Source organism: Schistocerca piceifrons, chromosome 1 (genome assembly GCF_021461385.2).
Source record: "Schistocerca piceifrons isolate TAMUIC-IGC-003096 chromosome 1, iqSchPice1.1, whole genome shotgun sequence".
NCBI classification, from domain to species: domain Eukaryota; kingdom Metazoa; phylum Arthropoda; class Insecta; order Orthoptera; family Acrididae; genus Schistocerca; species Schistocerca piceifrons.
This window is the reverse complement of record NC_060138.1, coordinates 125,711,192-125,732,494: the sequence shown is the minus strand read 5'-3', so window position 1 is coordinate 125,732,494 and position 21,303 is coordinate 125,711,192. Positions and strand designations below refer to the sequence as shown.

General features: G+C 45.3%; 1 protein-coding gene across 1 annotated transcript in view; it reads right to left on the bottom strand.

Moving 5' to 3' along the window:
- Nucleotides 1-1,840: 1,840 nt before the first annotated feature.
- The window catches only part of LOC124788141 (sodium/potassium-transporting ATPase subunit alpha-2-like), a 168,033-nt gene continuing 148,570 nt past the window's right edge, over nucleotides 1,841-21,303 (bottom strand). Inside the window, exons 9-10 of the mRNA XM_047255323.1 lie at nucleotides 16,154-16,426; nucleotides 1,841-2,248 (exon numbers count right to left, since the gene is read on the bottom strand). Of these exons, the coding sequence (XP_047111279.1) occupies nucleotides 1,841-2,248; nucleotides 16,154-16,426 (681 nt within the window). The remainder of the gene's footprint in view (nucleotides 2,249-16,153; nucleotides 16,427-21,303) is intronic.

Sequence of the window (21,303 nt, the reverse complement as noted above, 5' to 3'; positions counted from 1 at the left end):
CGGACACGTGACTTCTTGGTGTCACAGGATGTCAGTCTTTTGTTCTGGCCCACGAGATCACCAGACTTGTCGCCTCTCAAAAATATGTGGGATATGGTGAAATGAAGGGTGCAGTGCTGTGACCCAGTGCCAACCACCACAGATGAACTTTGCAACCAGATGAATGCAGCATGGATGGCTATACCAAAGGACACCATTCGCGCCTTATACGCGTCGATGCCATCACGCACAGAACAATTTACGGTAGACCCTGTGCCTACTAGGCAACAGGACACATGCTTGACCGAGGTGACTGAAGTGCTAATCGTTGGTGCAGAACATACTAATGTACATGTCCTGTGAATATGAACGCCGATCTCCAGTCGTGTAAGGTGTTTTGTTTTTCTGAATATGAGTGTAGTATTGACTCTGAATATGTGCCAAAACTTTTTTCAATCAAACAGTTTTTTTTTCCTTTATTGAGTTTCGATTCTCCCCAAAGGGAGCGGGCTGGCACCAGCTTAGTATGCCGCTCTTCAACCTACAGAATTTGTTTTAAAAAGAGGAAGATAATAAACAAGAAAAACAGGCGATAAAATCGGAGACTTAAATGGTAACATGGCGGAAAAAAATCGTGGAACTTAAAACACAGTGACAAAGGGATGATGATGCTAATAAAATAAATATGAAGCAGACAGGTAAAATAATAGACAGACAATTAAAAAACACGGCGACAGTCTGGTTTCTGTCCGAAAGAGACATAAAATTCACACCCAGCGGCATCATGATTTCTGTTCGCAACACTTTGAAAAGACGAACAACACTGAACATTCACTTGAACACTGCACTAAAAAGTTGGCAAATATGACATACCAGAGCCCAGGGCAGGTGGGGGGAACCTGGACAGATGATGGGAAAATAAAAAGGAGGGAAGGAGAGGAAAAACGAAGGGAGAGAAGGGGGGGAGGAAGTAGCTGATGGAGGACGAGGACCCATAAGAGGAGGGGGGAGGTGCTGGGCAGACGTGACAGGGAGTGGGGAAGGCAGAGGGGGGGAATACAAAAGGACTCGGGGGGGGGGGGGAGAAGGGAGGTAGGGAGAGGGTAGGTAGGGAGAAAAACATGATGGAAGGGGGGGAGAGGGAGCCCAGGGAAAGGACGGAGGAAAGGAGGGGGGTGAGGATCAGAGTTGATGGGAGGGATAAATGGATGGAGAGAGGGCATCATCTGGGAGGGGGAGTTGATGGAAGCCACCTTCAGAAAGGAAATGAAGGGTGTAGAGATGGAGGGTAGGGGGACACAACAGTGATGGCGTGGCAGGGGGTGGGGATGGGAGAGGAGAGCAGCAACCAGGGTGGGAGGGGGATCAAGGCGGCGGGAGGTGTAGAGTATGCAGAGATGTTCGAGGAATAGGAGCAGATGGGGGAAAGGAATGATGTCATAGAAGATGTGCATGGGGGACGGGAGGTGTGTACTGAAGGCGAGGCGGAGTGCATGACGCTCAAGGATCTGGAGGAAGTTATAGAATTTTTGGGGGGCAGATATGCAGGGGGGACTGGCATAACAGAGGATGGGACGGATTAAGGATTTGTAGGTGTGGAGGATGGTAGAGGGTTGCAACCCCCATGTCCGGCCAGAGAGGAGTTTGAGGAGTCGGAGGCGGTTGTGGGCTTTGGATTGGATGGAGTGGAGATGAGGGATCCAGGTCAAACAAATTTTGAATTTAGTGTTTAATTCTTACTTTTACCAAAATACAGCATTGAGAACTAATACAAACTTTTTCTTCCATAATTGACTAGGATAAGTAATGAAAACATTAGAATTGACAGCGTTGTGTGAGAGGTCCGCTTTCCGACGTGGCGTCAGTAGTAGAACTCGCGGTCCACCCAGCCGCCCGGGTGCTTGCGGATGAGGTAGCGGCGCACCTCGTCGTAGAAGAGGATGAGCAGCGCCCAGGGCACGCCGCACAGCCACAGCTCGGGCCGCAGCGGGCGCAGGCGCAGCGTCGTGTTGACGCCGGGCGTGTACACCATGAAGCACGCCATGGCCGAGCACACGAGCAGGCCCAGGTTGAGCGGCCAGTTGCGCATGCCCTGCTGCAGCAGCGACACCTTGCGCGTCTTGCAGATCAGCAGGTCGGCCCACTGCACGACCACGATGGCCACGAAGAACGCCGTGTGGCACATGTACTCCAGGTCCTTGCGCGCCTCGAACGTCCACTCGCGGCCCCACGAGTCCTGCAGGTCCTTGATGCCCTTCGCGTTCCACTCCTGCCGCACAGAGTTTTTCCCGTATACAATAGCTCCCTACTTAGCAATCATATACAACCGCTCGCTCACCGATAGATCTGTACCTACAGATTGGAAAATTGCGCAGGTCGCACCAGTGTTTAAGAAGGGTAGTAGGAGTAATCCGTCGAACTACAGACCTATATCATTGACGTCGGTTTGCAGTAGGGTTTTGGAGCATATACTGTATTCAAACATTATGAATCCCCTTGAAGGGAACGATCTATTGATACGTAATCAGCATGGTTTCAGAAAACATCGTTCTTGTGCAACGCAGCTAGCTCTTTATTAGCACGAAGTAATGGACGCTATCGCCAGGGGATCTCAAGTTGATTCCGTATTTCTAGATTTCCGGAAAGCTTTTTTACACCGTTCCTCACAAGCGACTTCTAATCAAGCTGCGGGCCTATGGGGTATCATCTCAGTTGTGCGACTGGATTCGTGATTTCCTATCAGGAAGGTCGCAGTTCGTAGTAATCATCGAGTAAAACTGAAGTGATATCAGGTGTTCCCCAGGGAAGCTTCCTAGGACCTCTGCTGTTCCTGATCTATATAAATGACCTGGGTGACAATCTAAGCAGTTCTCTTAGGTTGTTCGCAGATGATGCTGCACTTTACCGTCTAGTAAGGTCATCCGAAGACCAGTATCAGTTGCAAAGTGATTTAGAGAAGATTGCTGTATGGTGTGGCAGGTGGCAGTTGACGCTAAATAACGAAAAGTGTGAGGTGATCCACATGAGTTCCAAAAGAAATCCGTTGGAATTCGATTACTCGATAAATAGTACAATTCTCAAGGCTGTCCATTCAACAAAGTACCTGGGTGTTAAAATTACGAACAACTTCAGTTGGAAAGACCACATAGATAATATTGTGGGGAAGGTGAGCCAAAGGTTGCGTTCCATTGGCAGGACACTTAGAAAGCGCAACAAGTACACTAAAGAGACAGCTTACACTACACTCGTTCGTCCTCTGTTAGAATATTGCTGCGCGTTGTGGGACCCTTACCAGGTGGGATTGACGGAGGACATCGAAACGGTGCAAAAAAGGGCAGCTCGTTTTGTATTATCACGTAATAGGGGAGAGAGTGTAGCAGATATGATACGCGAGTTGGGATGGAAGTCATTAAAGCAAACACGTTTTTCGTCGCGGCGAGATCTATTTACGAAATTTCAGTCATCAACTTTCTCTTCCGAATGCGAAAATATTTTTTTGCGCCCAACTTACACAGGTAGGAAAAATCATCAAAATAAAATAAGAGAAATCAGAGCTCGAACAGAAAGGTTTAGGCGTTCGTTTTTCCCGCGCGCTGTTCGGGAGTGGAATGGAAGAAAGATAGTATGATTGTGGTTCGATGAACCCTCTGCCAAGCACTTAAATGTGAATTGCAGAGTAATCATGTAGATGTAGATATAGATGTAATTTCATTCCCCTCGCCCCATATGTAAAGGAAATGAAAACAGAATTTGGGGCTGCCTTTTATTTTAAACTAAAAATCAAAGACGAACAGTTACAGCACTTCGAGCACTGCATTTTCCATATAATCTGAATGAACTGCACAAGAATGAGAGATATTGCTGTAGCAGAGAGTATATTCTATTGGTGTGAGGGCTGTGGGTAGGAAGATAGGGGTGTGTTACAGAGAGAATCAATGGAGAAAAGATTTAGGAGCCGAGGTGGATGGTGAGAAATACAGTCTGTGGAAAAGGCAGAGGTTGAGGCATAGTGTGACATGTGGGTAGGGCAGTGGCTGCAAGAGGAAAGGGGTAGGGTTGGGTGGAGACGGAAAGGAGAGAGGAGCCCTGACGTGGATTTAAAAGAAATGACAGTTAAATCGAGACCTTAAGCTGTCGACAGGCGTTGCTATACATCAATGGGGACAGTTGAAAATGTGTGCCCCACCGGGACTCGAACCCGTGATCTTAAATGGCAGACGCTCCATCCATCTGAGCCACCAAGGGCACAGAGGTTAGAGCGACTGCAGGGACTTATCACTTGCACACTCCCCGTGAGAGTTCCCAGGTTCGAGTCCCGGTCGAGGCACACATTTTCAACTGTTCCCGTTGATGTATATCAACGCCTGTCGGCAGCTAAAGGTCTTGTTTGAATTATTTCATTCTAGAGAGCTGCACGGTCGCGGTCACAGCTGCAATCATATGGATTGGGAGAGGTGGGGAAGAGTTAAAGTTGTTAGGAGGGATAAATATCAGGGCAGATCTCATTGTATGGGAGAGGGGGTTCGTTGAAGTTGTGTAGGAATAGGATATGGAGTGTTTGTAGGTGTATAGATGGAGGGATGTGTTTGTGAAGACGCAGTAGCATGTTATGGTTAGTGGTTGGAGAGGAGACAATGGGGTTATTCGAAACTAGTGTGCGGACAGTATAGGAGATGGGTAGGTGTTCGATGTCGGTGAGGAGAGGTGGAAATTTGATGAGACGGTAGAGGAACCATGTGGGAAAAGGTAAACGGACGCGGAAAGTGAGACGGAGTGCATGGCGTTCGAAGACTGGAGGGATTTATAGGACTTTGGTGGACAGTGATTCGTGCAACATTTGCATAACAAAGGATGGGTCAGATCAGGGTTCTGTAGGTGTGGAGAATTGTGGAGGGGTGTAATCCCGAAGTTCAGCCTGTTAGTAGCTTTAGTAGTTTCAGTCTATTGTGGGGTTTCTGTTTCACGATCAGTAGGTGAGTGTTCCACGTTAGTTGCTGGTCGAGGGTTAATCAAATGGTTGAAATGGCTCTATGCACATGTGTGGTTATCAGTCCCATTGACGTAGAACTACTTAAACATAACTAACCTAAGGACATCACACACATCCATGCCCAAGGCAGGATTCGAACCTGCGACCGTAGCAGCCGCGTGGTTCCGAACCGAAGCGCCTAGAACCGCTCGGCCACTGCGGTCAGCGTGAGGGTTAGTCAAAGGTGTTAAATAAGCTGGATAGGACGGTTGTATATGGTGAGGTAGAAGCTGCACAAACCGAAACGCATCGAGTTACAAGACCTGTATCCGATAGTCGGTGGAGTACTTCCACATTCTACGGAACAAGTAGACGATATTTCGCTACGACATGCAACATGTCAATCTCTTTACAAAAAATCATATGTTTTATCGTTCAAAATATAGCTAAATTACGATCATTCTCAAAATATACACTGATTATATCATTCAAAGCATCGTTGAACATTCTCGGTACACCTACCGCTTTCATTCTCTGCGACTTCCGTCACGAAAGCAAATCATTGTCAAAGAAGTAAACGGAAATATGGAGGCAGTAGTGGCTCGTTGCAGTGGACACTCTAACATCACAGTTATGTTTGTTTTAGGATAACAGTGTCTTATAATTTCTCAAATGACACCATATTCGCCACCGACGATTTCAATTTCAACATTTCGTCTTGCAATTAATGTCATGGGTTATATAGCAGTAAAATTTGGTAACGGTTCTGCATTCACGTGTTTCTTTCACGATATGTTCTCGCAACAAGATGGTGTAATGTATACGTCATACAGATAATGTATCTGGCGAATGGTAGTGCCAACGCAACTTCAACCGACTCTCCTCTCCCAGGTAATGAAATCCGCTCCGATATTTATCCATCCTACCAGCTATAGCTTTCGCTGCTTATTTTCTTTCATCTTGTAACATCATAGATTAAGGGTCGACCTGCGACAGCAATCGCACAACTTGTGTACTGGCCGCTAGACGCCGCCGCGAGCGCTAAGAGTGCATTGCGGTCGCAGGCGCGCCTGTTGCGTACGGGCCGAGAGGTGCCGCCACGAGCGCAACCGTATAAAAGTGCCGACGGAGTTCGGCCAGCTCTCCTTTCGCTGGCATCTCATTTTTGCCTGTTCTCTTATTTGCTTAGTTGCTTAGCTCTTATTCGTTTATGGCTCATGTTACTGTGCTCTCTTTCAGCCATTCTGATTGTTTTGATTTACTCCCAATTGAGAAGTGCTCATTTTGCCATTTCACTTTTGCATATTTCTCATTTTGCTAATAATATGCTCCTTAGCTTTTCACAGTTGAATTGATTAACATAGTCTCATGTACTGTTTGTTCATTCCAGCTTGTTCATATTTTGATGTTCTTTAAATACTGTAATAATTATCGGAAGCATTTCTTCCCTTAAACTTGTGTAAAGTATTCTCGATGTAGGATTTGTTCTGTGACACAGGTGTAAGGTTTTGAATATAAATTATATACGAAACTGTGCTATAAAAGGAATTTATTTTTTCAGTTTGTACTACATCAGACGACAATTTTGTGATATGAGGAAGAAAATTGAGGGGCGAACTCATGGCAATAGTCTTAAGTGATCCCCTTTAAAATAAAAATTTGTGTGACACTGAAAGACGTGACACTGTAGGCACCGAAAAATTACACGTCACAATCTCCCTCTCCATTTCTCCCACTCCTGATACCTCGGTCCTGCTCACTCACCAGCCTGATTCCTCCTTTCCGGCTTCCCTAGTACACACCTTACCAATTACCCTCATTCTATAGATACCACACAACGGCTTATAAATTTATACCCACCATAATCCAAACGCTTAATCTGCCCACAGCTTCTTCACCCTGCGAAGGTCTTTCAGCTGTGGAGTGAAAGTGATGCGAAGTGTTTCATTTTAACGAACGTTGCCGTTTCATTTTCATTTTAAAGTTTTAAATGTCCATTTTTCTATTTCTATCTTTATCTGTCATACTTTTTATGTTCCTCTTTAACCGAAGGAAACCACTCTGTATATTTGTAATCAACTCTACATTCTATTTTATAATATTTTTAACTTTTTGCATTTATAAATATGTTTTCTCATTTCTTCATTAACTTTTGTAAATGCCCTAGGCTGGAGAGTTGGGTGGATACTGCTGGCAGCTCCCCCCCGTCCTTCTCCATCCCTCCCATACGGAAAGAGGGGAGATAAAATAACAAAAAAAAAATGCTTACGTAAGCCATAGAGGCTCACATCTTTCTTATTTTATTCATTTTTGTTCACAAATGCTTTCTTTTCAACACGTGAGCGCTTTTAGATTAATTATTAACCCGAACTTTTCATTGATGTACTGCAAAACATATAAGTTTTTGTAAGTGATGTGTGTAACTTTTAAGTATATACTCATTCCAGCTTTGAGCAGTTAAAATGACTTAATGCCCAAACTGCAATCTTGGAAATTGTAATAAATATTTCAGCCGATGGTGAATATGACGCAATTTAAAAAAATTGCACGAGACCGTGATAACACAATAAATAGAATTGTGATGTTATAGTGCGCATTGCAATCAGGTCCTATTAGAGCAGCGTCTTTTCGTTACTTTTACAAAAGTTAGTTGCTTTCTTGTCGAAGGCAATGTTCGATATTGACAAAAGTTCAGTATGTCATAGAGAATTGACGCAACAAGTGCACTGCGAGCAGTTAATACAACAAGGGCCATTCACAACTCACAGGACAATAAAGATCTCATCTACACTATTTCATGCATTACGCTCTTCAAATATGCGAAACAACATTGTTCCTTCACATTTTATGGTGCCATCTACTCACTCTGCACAAAATCGTCATTCCCGCCTTTTCTCATCTCAGAATACATAAAATAATTCCCTTGTTCAAAATGTTCAAATGTGTGTGAAATCTAATGGGACTTAACTGCTAAGGTCGTCAGTCCCTAAGCGTACACACTACTTAACCTAAATTATCCTAAGGACAAACACACACACCCATGCCCGGGGGAGGACTCGAACCTCCGCCGGGACCAGCCGCACAGTCCATGACTGCAGCGCCTTATACCGCTCGGCTAATACCGCGTAATTCCCTTGTTCCTACCACAAATTCGTTAAGCTACATTTTCTGCTCACATCCCTTCATTTCATTTATAATTCACCCACGAAACAGGTAGCTTCAAAACCCTCGTTCGATCGATCTTGAATATATAGGTGTGGTACCGTTAACAGATAGGATCAATGAAGGACACGGAAAATACCGAATAAGAGCTTGTTTCATGGTATCACAGTTTCGCGAAAATGGTCGCCCAGATGCACTTGCCCAGTTCGTAGACGTCCGTTTAGCTGGAGTACAGCCATCAGTGAACTGCTGATTTCTCTTCCGCATCTGTCGCAAAGCGTTGGCCGGCCAGAAATTACTTCATGGGACCAAACAAATGAAAGCCCGACGGTGCACAATGCGAACTGTATGGTGGACACTGGAGCACCTCCCATCAAAATTTGGCGATTTTCTCACGAACTAGAGCAGCAACATGGGGACGAGCATTGTCGTGAAAAAGTCTGACATCATCAGCATTAATGTTGTAGCGTTTGTCAGGAATGGCACGACGCAACTTAACTGAAGTTTTTATGTAGTTTGTGGGATTGACTGTGGTCCCGCATTCAGCAAAGTCCACCAATAACACACCACGCATATCCCAGAACTCTGTCACAAGGACTTCGTAGCAGACTGAGACACTTTGAATTTTGATCGTCCTGGGGAACCAGCACGTTTCCACTCCATAGAGACGCCTCCTTGGTTTCGGACGTGCAGTGGTACGCCCACGACGCATCACCAGTGATTATTTCTTTCATAAAGTCACGTCCTTCTGCGTCATAACGCGTTAAGTGATCCAAGCTTGTCATCATTCGCTGGCCTTTGTAATTGTCTGTCAGGTTCTTGGGCACCCAGCGATCACTAACTTTACGAAATTTCAACGCATCATTAACGACATCGTACACCGCACCATAGGAGATACTGAACTGCTGCGATAATGTGCGCAGCTGCTCACGAAGGTCGTTCAAATTTGCTGCCTCAGTGTCTCCGACAGTCTGCGGGATTGCAACTATAACCGGCCGCCCGGAGCGTGCCGAATCACTAAGGTTCACACGGCCCTCTTGGAAGAATGCACGCCACATCACTTAAAATTTCCAGGATCATAATGCACACCAACTGGAGACATTGCTACCGTCCATACAGCCGATTCCACACAAGTAACGCATGTCCCTGCGAATTTCACTCGGTTTATGTCCTTTGCTCCACAAATATCGAACTACTTCGCTGCTCTTCACAAGTTGACGTCAGTAACATTTGCGCCATTTTCGTTTCGCAGTTCACGCTTCTGTCGTTAGAGATACTCATGAAATAAAATAATACCCTCTGTAGCGCAAACTTCAGACTGTATCACCGTGAAATTTCGACTCCACATAGAATATCAGGGGAGAGAAAAATACGTATTTGTGTGTTACTATCCGATCCTATCTCGTATTTATCCCAATCTTGTTTCAGCCCATCCCATCCTCCCCCTATCTGCGTCCATATCTGTCTTCTCCCTCCCTCTTCCTTCCATCTTCTCCTATCCCGTTTTCTCTCCACGTCGTGACCCCTACCCCATAGGAGGCGGCTGGTTCTTATCCTCTCAGTACTTCCTTCCAGACAGTAAGTGGTATGCATACCAAGTTTCGCTGAAATCGACCAGGGTGTTTAGGAGGAGCTTTTCATCGGTAGCTTTTCCCAAGTATGCATGTGTCATATTTATATATACACTGCTGGCCACCGTAAATGCAACACCCTGAAGGAAGCATCCGAATCAAGTGAAATTTACACCATGGGTTTGCAGCGATGAGATATGCAACTGATTAGAATTTCAGCGCAGACGCACATCACGCGCGCCTGTGGCGCCACCTCATAGCGCCATTTAAGGCTTGGCGATTTCGACGAGTGTACGTTCGGCACGTGTGTTTACCTTGTGGTTGTTTCACAAGACGATCAGTTATGTCTCGTAGACAACAGCGAACATCTTTTGATCAAGTATCCGAGTTCGACAGAGGAAGGATAGTGGCTTACCGAGATTGTGGATTATCATACAGAGAAATCGCTAGTCGTGTTGGACGAAACCAAACAACTGTAATGCGGATATGTGACCGTTGGATGCAGGAGGGTACGACGGACCGACGTGGTCGATCGCATTCACCTCGGTGCACCACTGCACGTGCTGATAGGCAAATTGTGCGCATGGCAGTGACGGATCGCTCAGTGACATCCCGAACCATAGCACAGCACATTGCGTCTGTAACGCATCATCCAGTGTCTGCGCGTACCATTCGACGCCGTTTACAGCAGAGTGGTCTGTCCGCAAGACGTCCATTTCTTCGTCTACCATTGACGCAGAACCACAGACGTCTCCGTCGTCAATGGTGTGATGACAGACGGATGTGGACGGCAGAATGGAATGACGTTGTCTTTACTGACGAGGCACGCTTCCGTCTGCAGCACCACGATGGTCGGATTCGAGTGTGGAGACACCGTGGAGAGAGGATGCTGGACAGCTGCATTATGCACCGCCACACTGGTCTTGCACCGGGTATTATGGTATGGGGCGGTATTGGACATTACTCTCGCACGCCTCTAGTACGCATTGCCGGTACTTTAAATAGCCGGCGCTACATATCCGAGGTGCTGGAGCCAGTTGTCCTTCCTTACCTTCAGGGCTCGGCCCCAGCCATATTTCAACAGGATAATGTGCGACCACACGTGGCACGCATTGTCCAAAGGTTCTTCGTCAATAACCAGATGGAATTGCTTCCCTGGCTGGCTCGCTCTCCGGATCTTTCGCCGACAGAAAACATGTGGTCCATGGTTGCTCAACGAGTGACCCAGATTACATTCCCAGCTGCCACACCAGATGATCTTTGGCAACGTGTGGAAGCTGCTTGGGCTGCTGTACCCCAGGAACACATCCAACGTCTCTTTGACTCAATGCCGAGACGTGTGGCAGCGGTGATCTCCAATAATGGCGGCTACTCTGGCTACTGATTCTGACAGGAACCACATGTCACAGACGTCTGTAAACGTAATCATTTGATACTTGGTCAACATGTTATCTACAAAATATATCTTGTTGTGCTACCTCTTGTCTTTCTTGGTGTTGCATTTACGGTGGCCAGCAGTGTATTTAATATATTCACACATACCTGTACACACTGTTCACCTGTACCTCCAGCGAATTTCGCCCTGCAAATTTGTCTTCACGCAACTCTATGATTAGTACGTCAAATATTTTCAACTGTGCGTCATGCAATGATGTAATTCTGTAGGTACATTGAGCATGATATTTGGATACTCTCTGCGAAAAGTGTTGTAAATAGAGTTAATGGTGAAGAAGAAATAAATTTGAACGTCATGCTTGATGAATTAGTTTACCATGAATTCAGTGTTTATGACGCCGAATATCCTGAACTTTGGGTCACATTCAGTGGTATGGGTGAATCCTGCCTGCAAAATATGTCACGAATACAGCTAGAAATATAGAAATAATAAATTAAAAAGGTCAGGCTTCATGCGGCAGTTTTACTGCATTAACAGCAAAAATATAGTAACTGATAACTTTTTTCCTTTCATAAGTTTGTGAGGGTCATCAGGAAGTTTCGTAAAGTATGAAATTTTGTGCAAGGTTTGATCCAAGTCACTAAGTGGTCTCGTTCTCAAATACGAGATGAATAAACTCAGATAATTCGCGCGTCGTGGCTACGCATTTTGACCCCCCACTCCCAACCCTTTGGAAGGTAAGTGGTTCTCATCCCCACAGTGATTATTTACAGACAGTTTGTTTGAAATCGGTCCAGTGGTTTAGCAGGCAATGTGGAACACACATACATACAATTTTACATTAATGTGGATTTGCCGCGCGGGATTAGCCGAGCCGTCTGAGGCGCTGCAGTCACGGACTGTGCAGCTGGTCCCGGCGGAGGTTCGAGTCCTCCCTCGGACATGGGTGTGTGTGTTTGTCCTTAGGATAATTTAGGTTAAGTAGTGTGTAAGCTTAGGGACTGATGACCTTAGCAGTTAAGTCCCATAAGATTTCACACACATTTGAACATTTTTTTTTTTTTTTTTTTGTGGATTGTATCTACCTGTAGTCTTCATTAGAACTTGAACCCGGCTGGGAACATTTTCAAAGAGGTGTCTAAATGTCTGTGGAGGAATGGCAGCCTACCCTTTCTCAAGAGACGATACCAGAGAAGGTAGTGATGATGGACGATGGAGTCTGCAGCGAAGCCGACGTCCTAACTCACACAGATGTGATACAGTGAGTTCAGGTAGGGGCTCTAAGCAGGCCAGTCCATTTCAGGAATGTTATTGTCGACAAACCATAGGCTGGCAGATGGTGCTTTATAACAGGATGGGTTGTCGTGAAATACTATCAATGATCGTTTCCGAACTGTTACTCTGCTGTACACACTAAACAATACTGTAAAATGAGTTCATATTGTTCTGCATTTAGTGTTTTCTTAAATGCAATAAAGGGCAACAGCCTGCCAAAAAAAACACCACCTCCTCCGTAGTTCACTATTGCCACTAACATAAGGACAGGTAATCTTCTCCAGACATTCACCAGAACGGAACACTTCCATAGCGGTAAAGCGTCATTCACCACTCGCTTTCAGTCACCACCTGTCCAGAGGCGTCCACGTTTACACGACATCAAGTGTGGCTTAGCACTGACTACAGAAATGTCTAATTTATGAGGTGCTTGTCGACTATTGTTCTCCGCTCATCATACCTCCCTAGGCACAGTCATTATGCTAACTGGTGTGCTGGTAGCACTCTGCAGCTCGCGAGTGAATCGTTGCGCTAAGATCATGTTGCGATGTCATTGGCTACAGGGCTCGGCTACGTGCAGAAAATTGGTCTTTATGTAAGCCTTCAGAAAAGTGCACATAGTTTGAGTTCACTGAAGAGCCAAAGAAACTGATACACCTGCCTAATATCGTGCAGGGTCCCCGCGACCACTGGTACACCTGCCTAACGTCGTGTAGGGACCACGCAGAAGTGCCGCAACACGACGTGGCATGGACTCGACTAATGTCTGAAGTAGTGATGGAGGGATTTGAACCATGAAACCTGCAGGGCGGTCAGCAGAAAAATGCGACACCCCACACGTCCAGAATTACTACAGAGCGGCTTCAAGAACACTCTTTTGAGTTTAAACACTTCCGCTGTCCACCAAACACCGCAGACATGAAAATTATTGAGCATATCTGGGATGCCTTGCAACGTGCTGTTCAGAAGAGATCTCCACTCGCTCGTACTCTTATGGATTTATGGACAGCCCTGCAGGATTCATGGTCTCATTTCTCTCCAGCACTACTTGATACATTAGCCGAGCCTATGCCACGTCGGGCTGAGGCACTTTTGCGTGCTATAGGCCGTACATGATATTAGGCAGGGTACCAATTTCTTTCGCTCTTCAGTGTAAAACGTTCTCTCTCTCTCTCTCTCTCTCTCTCTCTCTCTCTCTCTTAGAGCTGTGTTAAACATACTTCCACCTTGTAATGTTTGTTATGCTGTTCAAGTGTACAATGTGGGAAGCTGAGTAGAAATGAACTTCTGGAATTATGTTCTGCCATGGTCTTGCGGACATTATTTAAAAAATGAATAGGTACTAGTTCGAAACATAGAATTAATCAGATAAATATAGTATTACGTCATGTCAGAGCTGAGTTTTACCTATCTTGTGGAAGTGACGTCTTTCGAGTTTGTAAGGAAACGAAAGAAAGAGTGAAGCATCTTTCAACATTTCACATTGATCGTAAAATATCGATGAAACTGAAGTAAATCACTTTAGTGGCAGAGCATTCTTTTCGTGGATACAATGTTCTCGGGCTCCCACCTCCATCAAGTGGTTAAAACACCGTGAGCTTTCGACTAACCACTTATTGGCAATTGTCAAGTGGAACGACTCCTGATTAATTTTCTTTTCCTGTATTGTTATTTCGTTCCCCTCCGCCCCATGTGCGTGTGGGGGTTAGCAACAGTACAATGAACCCACTCTACAGCTAGTACACATTATTCTCTAACCTAGATGCTGAACATAAAGCAAGGAGAAATATTTACCATGAATTATTTTAAAACATGATATTAATGGGAGAAAGTAAGAAATAATTCTGTCTTGAGGAATAGTTTAAAAGTAGTGATAAAAATGTGGACAGACACCACAGTTAAAACAATTGAAGAACATTGAAGACTTGAAAAGAACACTTAAAAAACACTGAAAACGACAGAAGAGAGAGTGCCGGTTAAAAACGAAGTATTGTAGACGTTTACTAAAACTGGAAAAGGACCTGTCCTGGTATGGTTGATTGTTGATGAAAAGAAAGGTTGGTATGGAGGGAGATACGAGAGTGGTGGTGATGATGACTGAGGAGTGGTAAGAGGTGGTGATGAGACAGGGGTGGCTATGGGGACAAGAAGAGAGAGGTAGCTGGTATTGGATTCCATAAATCTGAGGAGAAAAGGGAGTGGGGGCGACAGGGAAAAGGAGAAGGGAGCCTTTGGGAGAGGGGGGTTGGATAGGTTGGCGTGGATTTCAGAGTTGATAGGACGGGAATATGTGAGGGTAGAATTTGTGATCTGGGAGAGGGAGCAGTCGGAATATCTTTGGGAGAGGACGTGGAGGATGTGCAGGTGGAGGGTTGGTAGGATGTGTGTGTAGAAGCGCGACTGCGAACGGAGAGGCAACACAATAGGACTGTTGGAGTCGAGTTTACGGATGGTGTAGATTGTTCGTAAGTGTTTGCAGAGTGAGGAGAGGTGGGAATTTGATGAGTTGGTAAAGGATTCTTGTGGGGGAAGCGAGGCGGAAAACTTGGCGTTAGATGGCTCAAATGGCTCTGAGCGCTATGGGACTTAACATCTGAGGTCATCAGTCCCCTAGAACTTGGAACTACTTAAACCTAACTAACCTAAGGATATCACATACATGCATGCCCGAGGCAGGATTCGAACCTGCGACCGTAGCGGTCGCGCCGTTCCAGACTGAAGTGCCTAGAACCGCTCGGCCACCCCGGCCGGCTGCGTTAGAGGATAAGGAGAAACTTGTAGAGCTTGAGAGGAGCGGATATCGATCCAACATTTCCTGATGAGCTGGTGTGCAGTGTGTAAAGACTGTACGAGCTGCTGGCTGTGACGCAGCGATCGCAAGGTGAGGCAGGCGCAGTGAACACGTTTGCCTATCGGTAACACTGACGTCACATCCGGCAGCTAGAGAGTATATGAGGGCGTACAGCCAACCCAGCAGCAGTTACTCCACTTGACAACGACGAAGAAACGCTTGCTCGAATACTGGTCGTGTTTTAACCTCTTGACGCGGCAGGAAGCCCAAGAACATTTTATTAAATGTTATCGCCGCTGCATTCGTTCATTTTATTTTCTTGCTGCTGGTAAAAGTCGCACACGAAAGCGTCAATGACTCAAAAGATTAATTTTTTTATTGGATTTTGTCTTATAAGACAAAAATATGAAATTGTAGACTGTGGTCTTGCTATATTGTCACATGTTATTCATCTAGCGAAAGGTAACATTAGCATTGTTTTTATTTTTTCAACAAATCACTGCACACGATGTATGACGCAGCTTTTATCTTCCACGAAATTCTCTTGCTTGCTGTCTAGACAACAAATCTAACAACGTTCAATCTGCACTGCAGTTAGGGGTTACATTAATACAACTCACAGTTTTAGTTGTTAGTTCCTTTCACTTTGTTATAGGCACGATCTTGATGGAAAAATCAGGGAAATGCGAGCCCACGCTGACACTTGCTAACTTTCATTCTTCCCGCACACTATTCGCGAGTGGAACAGGACAGGTACCAAGTGAGAGTGGTACTACAGGTACGAACCCTCCGCAACACACTGTCGGGTGAGTAGCAGAAAACTGGTGTACTGCCGGCCGCTGGGGCCGAGCGGTTCTTGGCGCTGCTGCTACAGTCGCAGGTTCGAATCCTGCCTCGGGATGTGTGTGAGTTAGGATTAAGTTCGGGACTGATGACCTCAGATGTTAAGTCCCATAGAGCTCAGAGCCATTTTGAACAGGTCTATTCCGAGTAGCGGAGAGCGGTGTTACCTCGAGGAGGCCGAAGAGGCGGCAGGGCATGAAGCCGTTGAGTGCCATGACCGTGAAGTAGGCGAAGAAGCCGGCGGCGGCCTGCAGCTGCCCGATGTGCAGGTAGGCGATGCAGATGAGGCGCGAGTTGACCAGCTTGTCGTGCACCGGGTCCCGCGGCCGGCGCGTCATTATGTCCTGCTCCGCCTGCTCGTACGCCAGCGAGATGGCCGGCCACAGGTCGGTGCCGATGTTGATGCACAGGATCGCCATTATTCCCAGAGGCAGCGGCACCTGCAACCGAGCGCCACTGCCGACACATCTGTACGAATCGAGACACAAAGGAATTAGTAACATTAGCTGTCAGTGGGCACTGATTTGCGTCAATGAGGCAAGTTGAAAATTTGTGCAAGGCTCGGTTTCTAACCCGGGTCTCCTGCTTAACAGGCAGTTGCGCTGACCACTATGCCACCCGGACAGGGTGGTCACCAAAACCGCAAAGACTACCGTAGTACCCCTCCCGTCAGATCCAAATTCTCAACTTACGCGACACCCTACTGACGTACTGCCCCTGCTCATTAGCCGAAAGAACAGATACCACACATGTAATTAAGGCGATGACGACTAGTGATCTCCTCAGTGCGGATGCACACCAGGCTCGAACTCTTACGGTAATCGGCGGAAATGCCGCGGGTAATGAGAATAATGGGAAAGGGACACTACACCAGTAGCGTGTGGTATAAGTTGAGAATTTGACACTGATGGGAGGCGTCCTAGGGTAGTCCATGTATTTACGATTTCAAGATGCTGCTCCAGGACTGTGTAAAATGAACGTGCGCAACGGAAAATAATAAACGCTAAAATGAAGATTTGGCCCTGTCTGACTACCCCCTGAAGCAGATCTTAGGATCTCTTAATTCTAGCCAGCCGGTGTGGCCGTGCGGTTAAAGGCGCTTCAGTCTGGAACCGCGTGACCGCTACGGTCGCAGGTTCGAATCCTGCCTCGGGCATGGATGTGTGTGATGTCCTTAGGTTAGTTAGGTTTAATTAGTTCTAAGTTCTAGGCGACTGATGACCTTAGAAGTTGGGTCGCATAGTGCTCAGAGCCATTTGAACCATTTTCTTAATTCTATAAATTACAATCTAAACATAAAAAATGATGAAGGCAACTAATCCTACTAAATGATAAACGTTGTTCCTGCTTATATACTTATTGTAGATTAAGAAAACCTTTATTTTACAAAGTTAACATTTCCTAAGTAAAATTACTGATCAGCTTTGCCCCTTATTATGACTGCGCGGTCTAATACCAGTAACGCGAAATGACTGACATCATCTACGTACCAAACACTAGAAGACACTACTTTCAAAGATGACCTAAGGTGATGTGGAACCTCAGCGATCACAGCTGCTTAGCTTTTATAGCCCTAATAAGCCGAAGCAATTTGCGATATCACCGTATGTACTGCGTCCGGTGCGTCGAAGCGATGGTTCTCGTACTCGTCTGCGACGATGGAAGAACTCCAGCCACAAATAAACTCTTTGAAACACTAGGACGGCAAAAGGCGGTTCTCTGACTAATAAACTCTAATACTGTCTTCTCCTCTCTGTGTTCTACAGAGGAAAAACGCGAACTCTCAGCCACAAGGACGGAATTCAGATAACATGTCAACTTTCTCTCAATTAGTGAACGCTGTGTACTCAACGACGACTTCCAACCCGGAGGTGAAGTCCAGAATCGTATACGTTCGCAACAGTACAGCGCGTAACTGTACTAACTATAAACTCTGCTGAGAGCAAAGAAAGCAAGTCCGTCTGTACCAACAAAAGCTGATACCGAGCGACCGTGACAGACCAGGGAAGACTTCGTCTCTCCACCGTTGGCCTCCCAGCAAGGGTCGGCTCCCCACCCTCTTAATTCCGAAAAAGAGTCATATTCCCGAAACCACGGAATATTCTCCCCCTCTACAGATTCTTCCGAACACCGACCAACCATATTTTAGTCTTTTGTCATCTTTCACGGAAAGTTTGCGAGGAAATACCTATACTCGTACAATGGTACGCTTCTGAGTAGAAATCCTTGGAAATAACCCAGCCTGCGTGGTTTCCGAGGTGCCGCTTCTTCGTTCCTCTCACCTGCATCCAATATTTGCAGAGTTCGGAACTACTATCGTGTTATCCTTCCGGCCCTACTACAACAGCAGCCGATAGCGGCCGGTCGCCACTGTATCGTGTCCTCTGGCTCGGACATCCAGACTGTCCCTATCGGCACTTCCTGTGTGGAGCTGAACCACCACACCTGCGTGGGCCTTCCACCAGGGCTTGAGTTCCGCCTACCGTTTCATTTGCACTGTCGTTGCAACCTCTACTAGTATAGACAATCAATCGTTCGTTACGCCATTCTGATAATATAGACACTCCGCCACCTTTCATGCAATAAGCGTTAACAATTATTTACAAGGAGTACATGACAATGTCAGTCTCCTCTATAAATTCATATATACGATGAACAACCTATCAAATGATATCTAATTGTGGTTGTAGTTCATGGCAAAGTATGCGGATGAGTGCTTGTAAGGTGCGAAATTGTAGTCACCATACACGATGAGCGCTGTCTCTGTATGGCGTAGTGGTCAGCGTGTCTGGCTAGCAAACACGAGACCCGGCTTCCATTTCTGGTCCAGCTCAAGTTTTCAACTTGAATCATTGATATATAAATCAATTACCACTGGCAGTTAATGTCATTAACTTCTTTGCGTCCTGATTCATAGTGGCTGCATGGAACAGAGTGGTGTCTGTTCCACAGTGCTCGCAAAATGATGATAACATACACCTAACGTGGTGGACAGCAACATTTCACTCTCGAAGGTTGGTCTCCAACAAAAGACCCCTAGTTTTAAAATTAAGTAACATTGAAAGAAAGGTCGACAGAATAATTCTGTAACATCACTTTTTAATTTTTTAAGTAAAACTCCGAATTCAGTAACACGACATAGTTTCATTTTGTCGCCGTGCTACGACGGAAAGTTAAGTTGAGACAATAAAAGACCTAGAGACATCTAGGAACAACGATTTTATAATTACTAACAAAGAAGAATATGTTTGTCTTCTTGAGTAGATAAAAAGAATTACGTCTATTTGATCGTATTTTATTATTCTGTAGAATGTCGCCCAACTTACTCGTTAGTTATATACAATGTTCTGAAAAATAATAATCCATTTCAGCAGTGATCATGTCGTGATAATTATTAGAAAAGTACCTTTCAAAAAATATTAGCGAGAAAATTAATTCAGTAATGTTAAATGTGGCCATCTTTAAAAGGGAACCCATTCGTTTCGTGTAGAAATTTAGAGCAGCATATAGGTCTAGTTAATTCACTAACATTTTTAAAACTGAACCTGCAAATTAAGAAACGAAGTCCAAATATAGCATTAAATGAGATTTTCATGTAAGGAAAACCGTTTAATAGTCACAAGGTCACGCAGTTATTAAATGGATCGCTTGCATAAAGATTATGAGCCTAGTTGATATTTTATCATTTCAATAAAAACTCAATGAAACCTCATTGCCATTTTAAAGAAGTAATATCCACTGCAGACATTGCGCCTCGATGAAGACAAGGATCACTTTCAATTTTTGATATATCCTAAACTTTCTATCGTAAACTTTGATTAAGGAATGGTGGAAACTACTTATTCTAGTAACAACAAGCTACATTAAAATGCAACAAATGTTATGCTAAGTGTGAAGGCTGTTACAATTTTATGCAGACATTTAGAAATAGTCATTACGAAAGCTGCTAGCAAGAAAGTACTATACGCTGTACAGCTCGTATAGTATCAGTGTGTATAAATAAGCTCGTCCTCTACAAGCAGATTTTTGCAGTCACATCACAACCTTTTCAAAATGTGCACCGCTCTCAACAGAGACGTGGCGTAAACGAGCAGTGAAATTTGGCATCGCATCTTATAGTATCTGGACCGAAATGGATTCAGTAGCCACACACATCAACGATTGAAGTCCGCTCAGAGTGGTGGAACAGTTCCGGTAGACAACATCTTTCGATGTATCCCACAAAACGTAGTGACAAAGCGTCAGATGTGGTAGGATGGAGGTCAATCCAAGCCTGCGTCAGTAAATTTGCGATAATCCAACGCAAGGACTCTATTCCCGAAGTATGCAACAGGGAACCACGCGTTCGATGCGTTGTGGTCGGGCCCCACCTTGTATTAAGAGCACTCGGTGCCTCGTCGATCCTTCAACGCTTGCTGTATGGCGAGACGTTTACTACTTACCGGTTCTCACACGAAAAATGGTTCGATAATGGTTCTGCTGCATACCGAAGCCCAAACAGTAACTTTCGAGGAGTGCAGTAGTTCCGCTTCTCCACACAGATGGGGCTTTTCGGATGGCCGAAATCGCCATTTTGGAGATTCCATTCAGGTGGAAGTGTGTTTCGTCTGTGAACCAGATGTAACGATACAAAATCTTTCATTATCGATGATTGTGAGAAGCTGGTTCGCAAAGTCTGCTCTTGGAGGGCACAGGCACGACCAGGTGACTCTTGTGTGAGTGCTGAAACGCTTCAAACCTGTGCCTGCTATACTTCTTCGGAAGGAAATACCGGTGGTTGTGGCAGTGTGGGATCTATCATACTTTTACTTCTGGACCGGAATTTCCCCCTGATCGGATGCTAATTAATTAAATTTTGGCCCTATAGTGGATCTGAAGCTGGCACTCCGACATAAAGCAATATACAGGGTGATTCAAAAAGAATACCACAACTTTAGGAATTTAAAACTCTGCAACGACAAAAGGCAGAGCTAAGCACTATCTGTCGGCGAATTAAGGGAGCTATAAAGTTTCATTTAGTTGTACATTTGTTCGCTTGAGGCGCTGTTGACTAGGCGTCAGCGTCAGTTGATGCTAAGATGGCGACCGCTCAACAGAAAGCTTTTTGTGTTATTGAGTACGGCAGAAGTGAATCGACGACAGTTGTTCAGCGTGCATTTCGAACGAAGTATGGTGTTAAACCTCCTGATAGGTGGTGTATTAAACGTTGGTATAAACAGTTTACAGAGAATGGGTGTTTGTGCAAAGGGAAAAGTTCTGGACGGCCGAGAACGAGTGATAAAATGTAGCACGCATCCAGCAAGCATTTGTTCGCAGC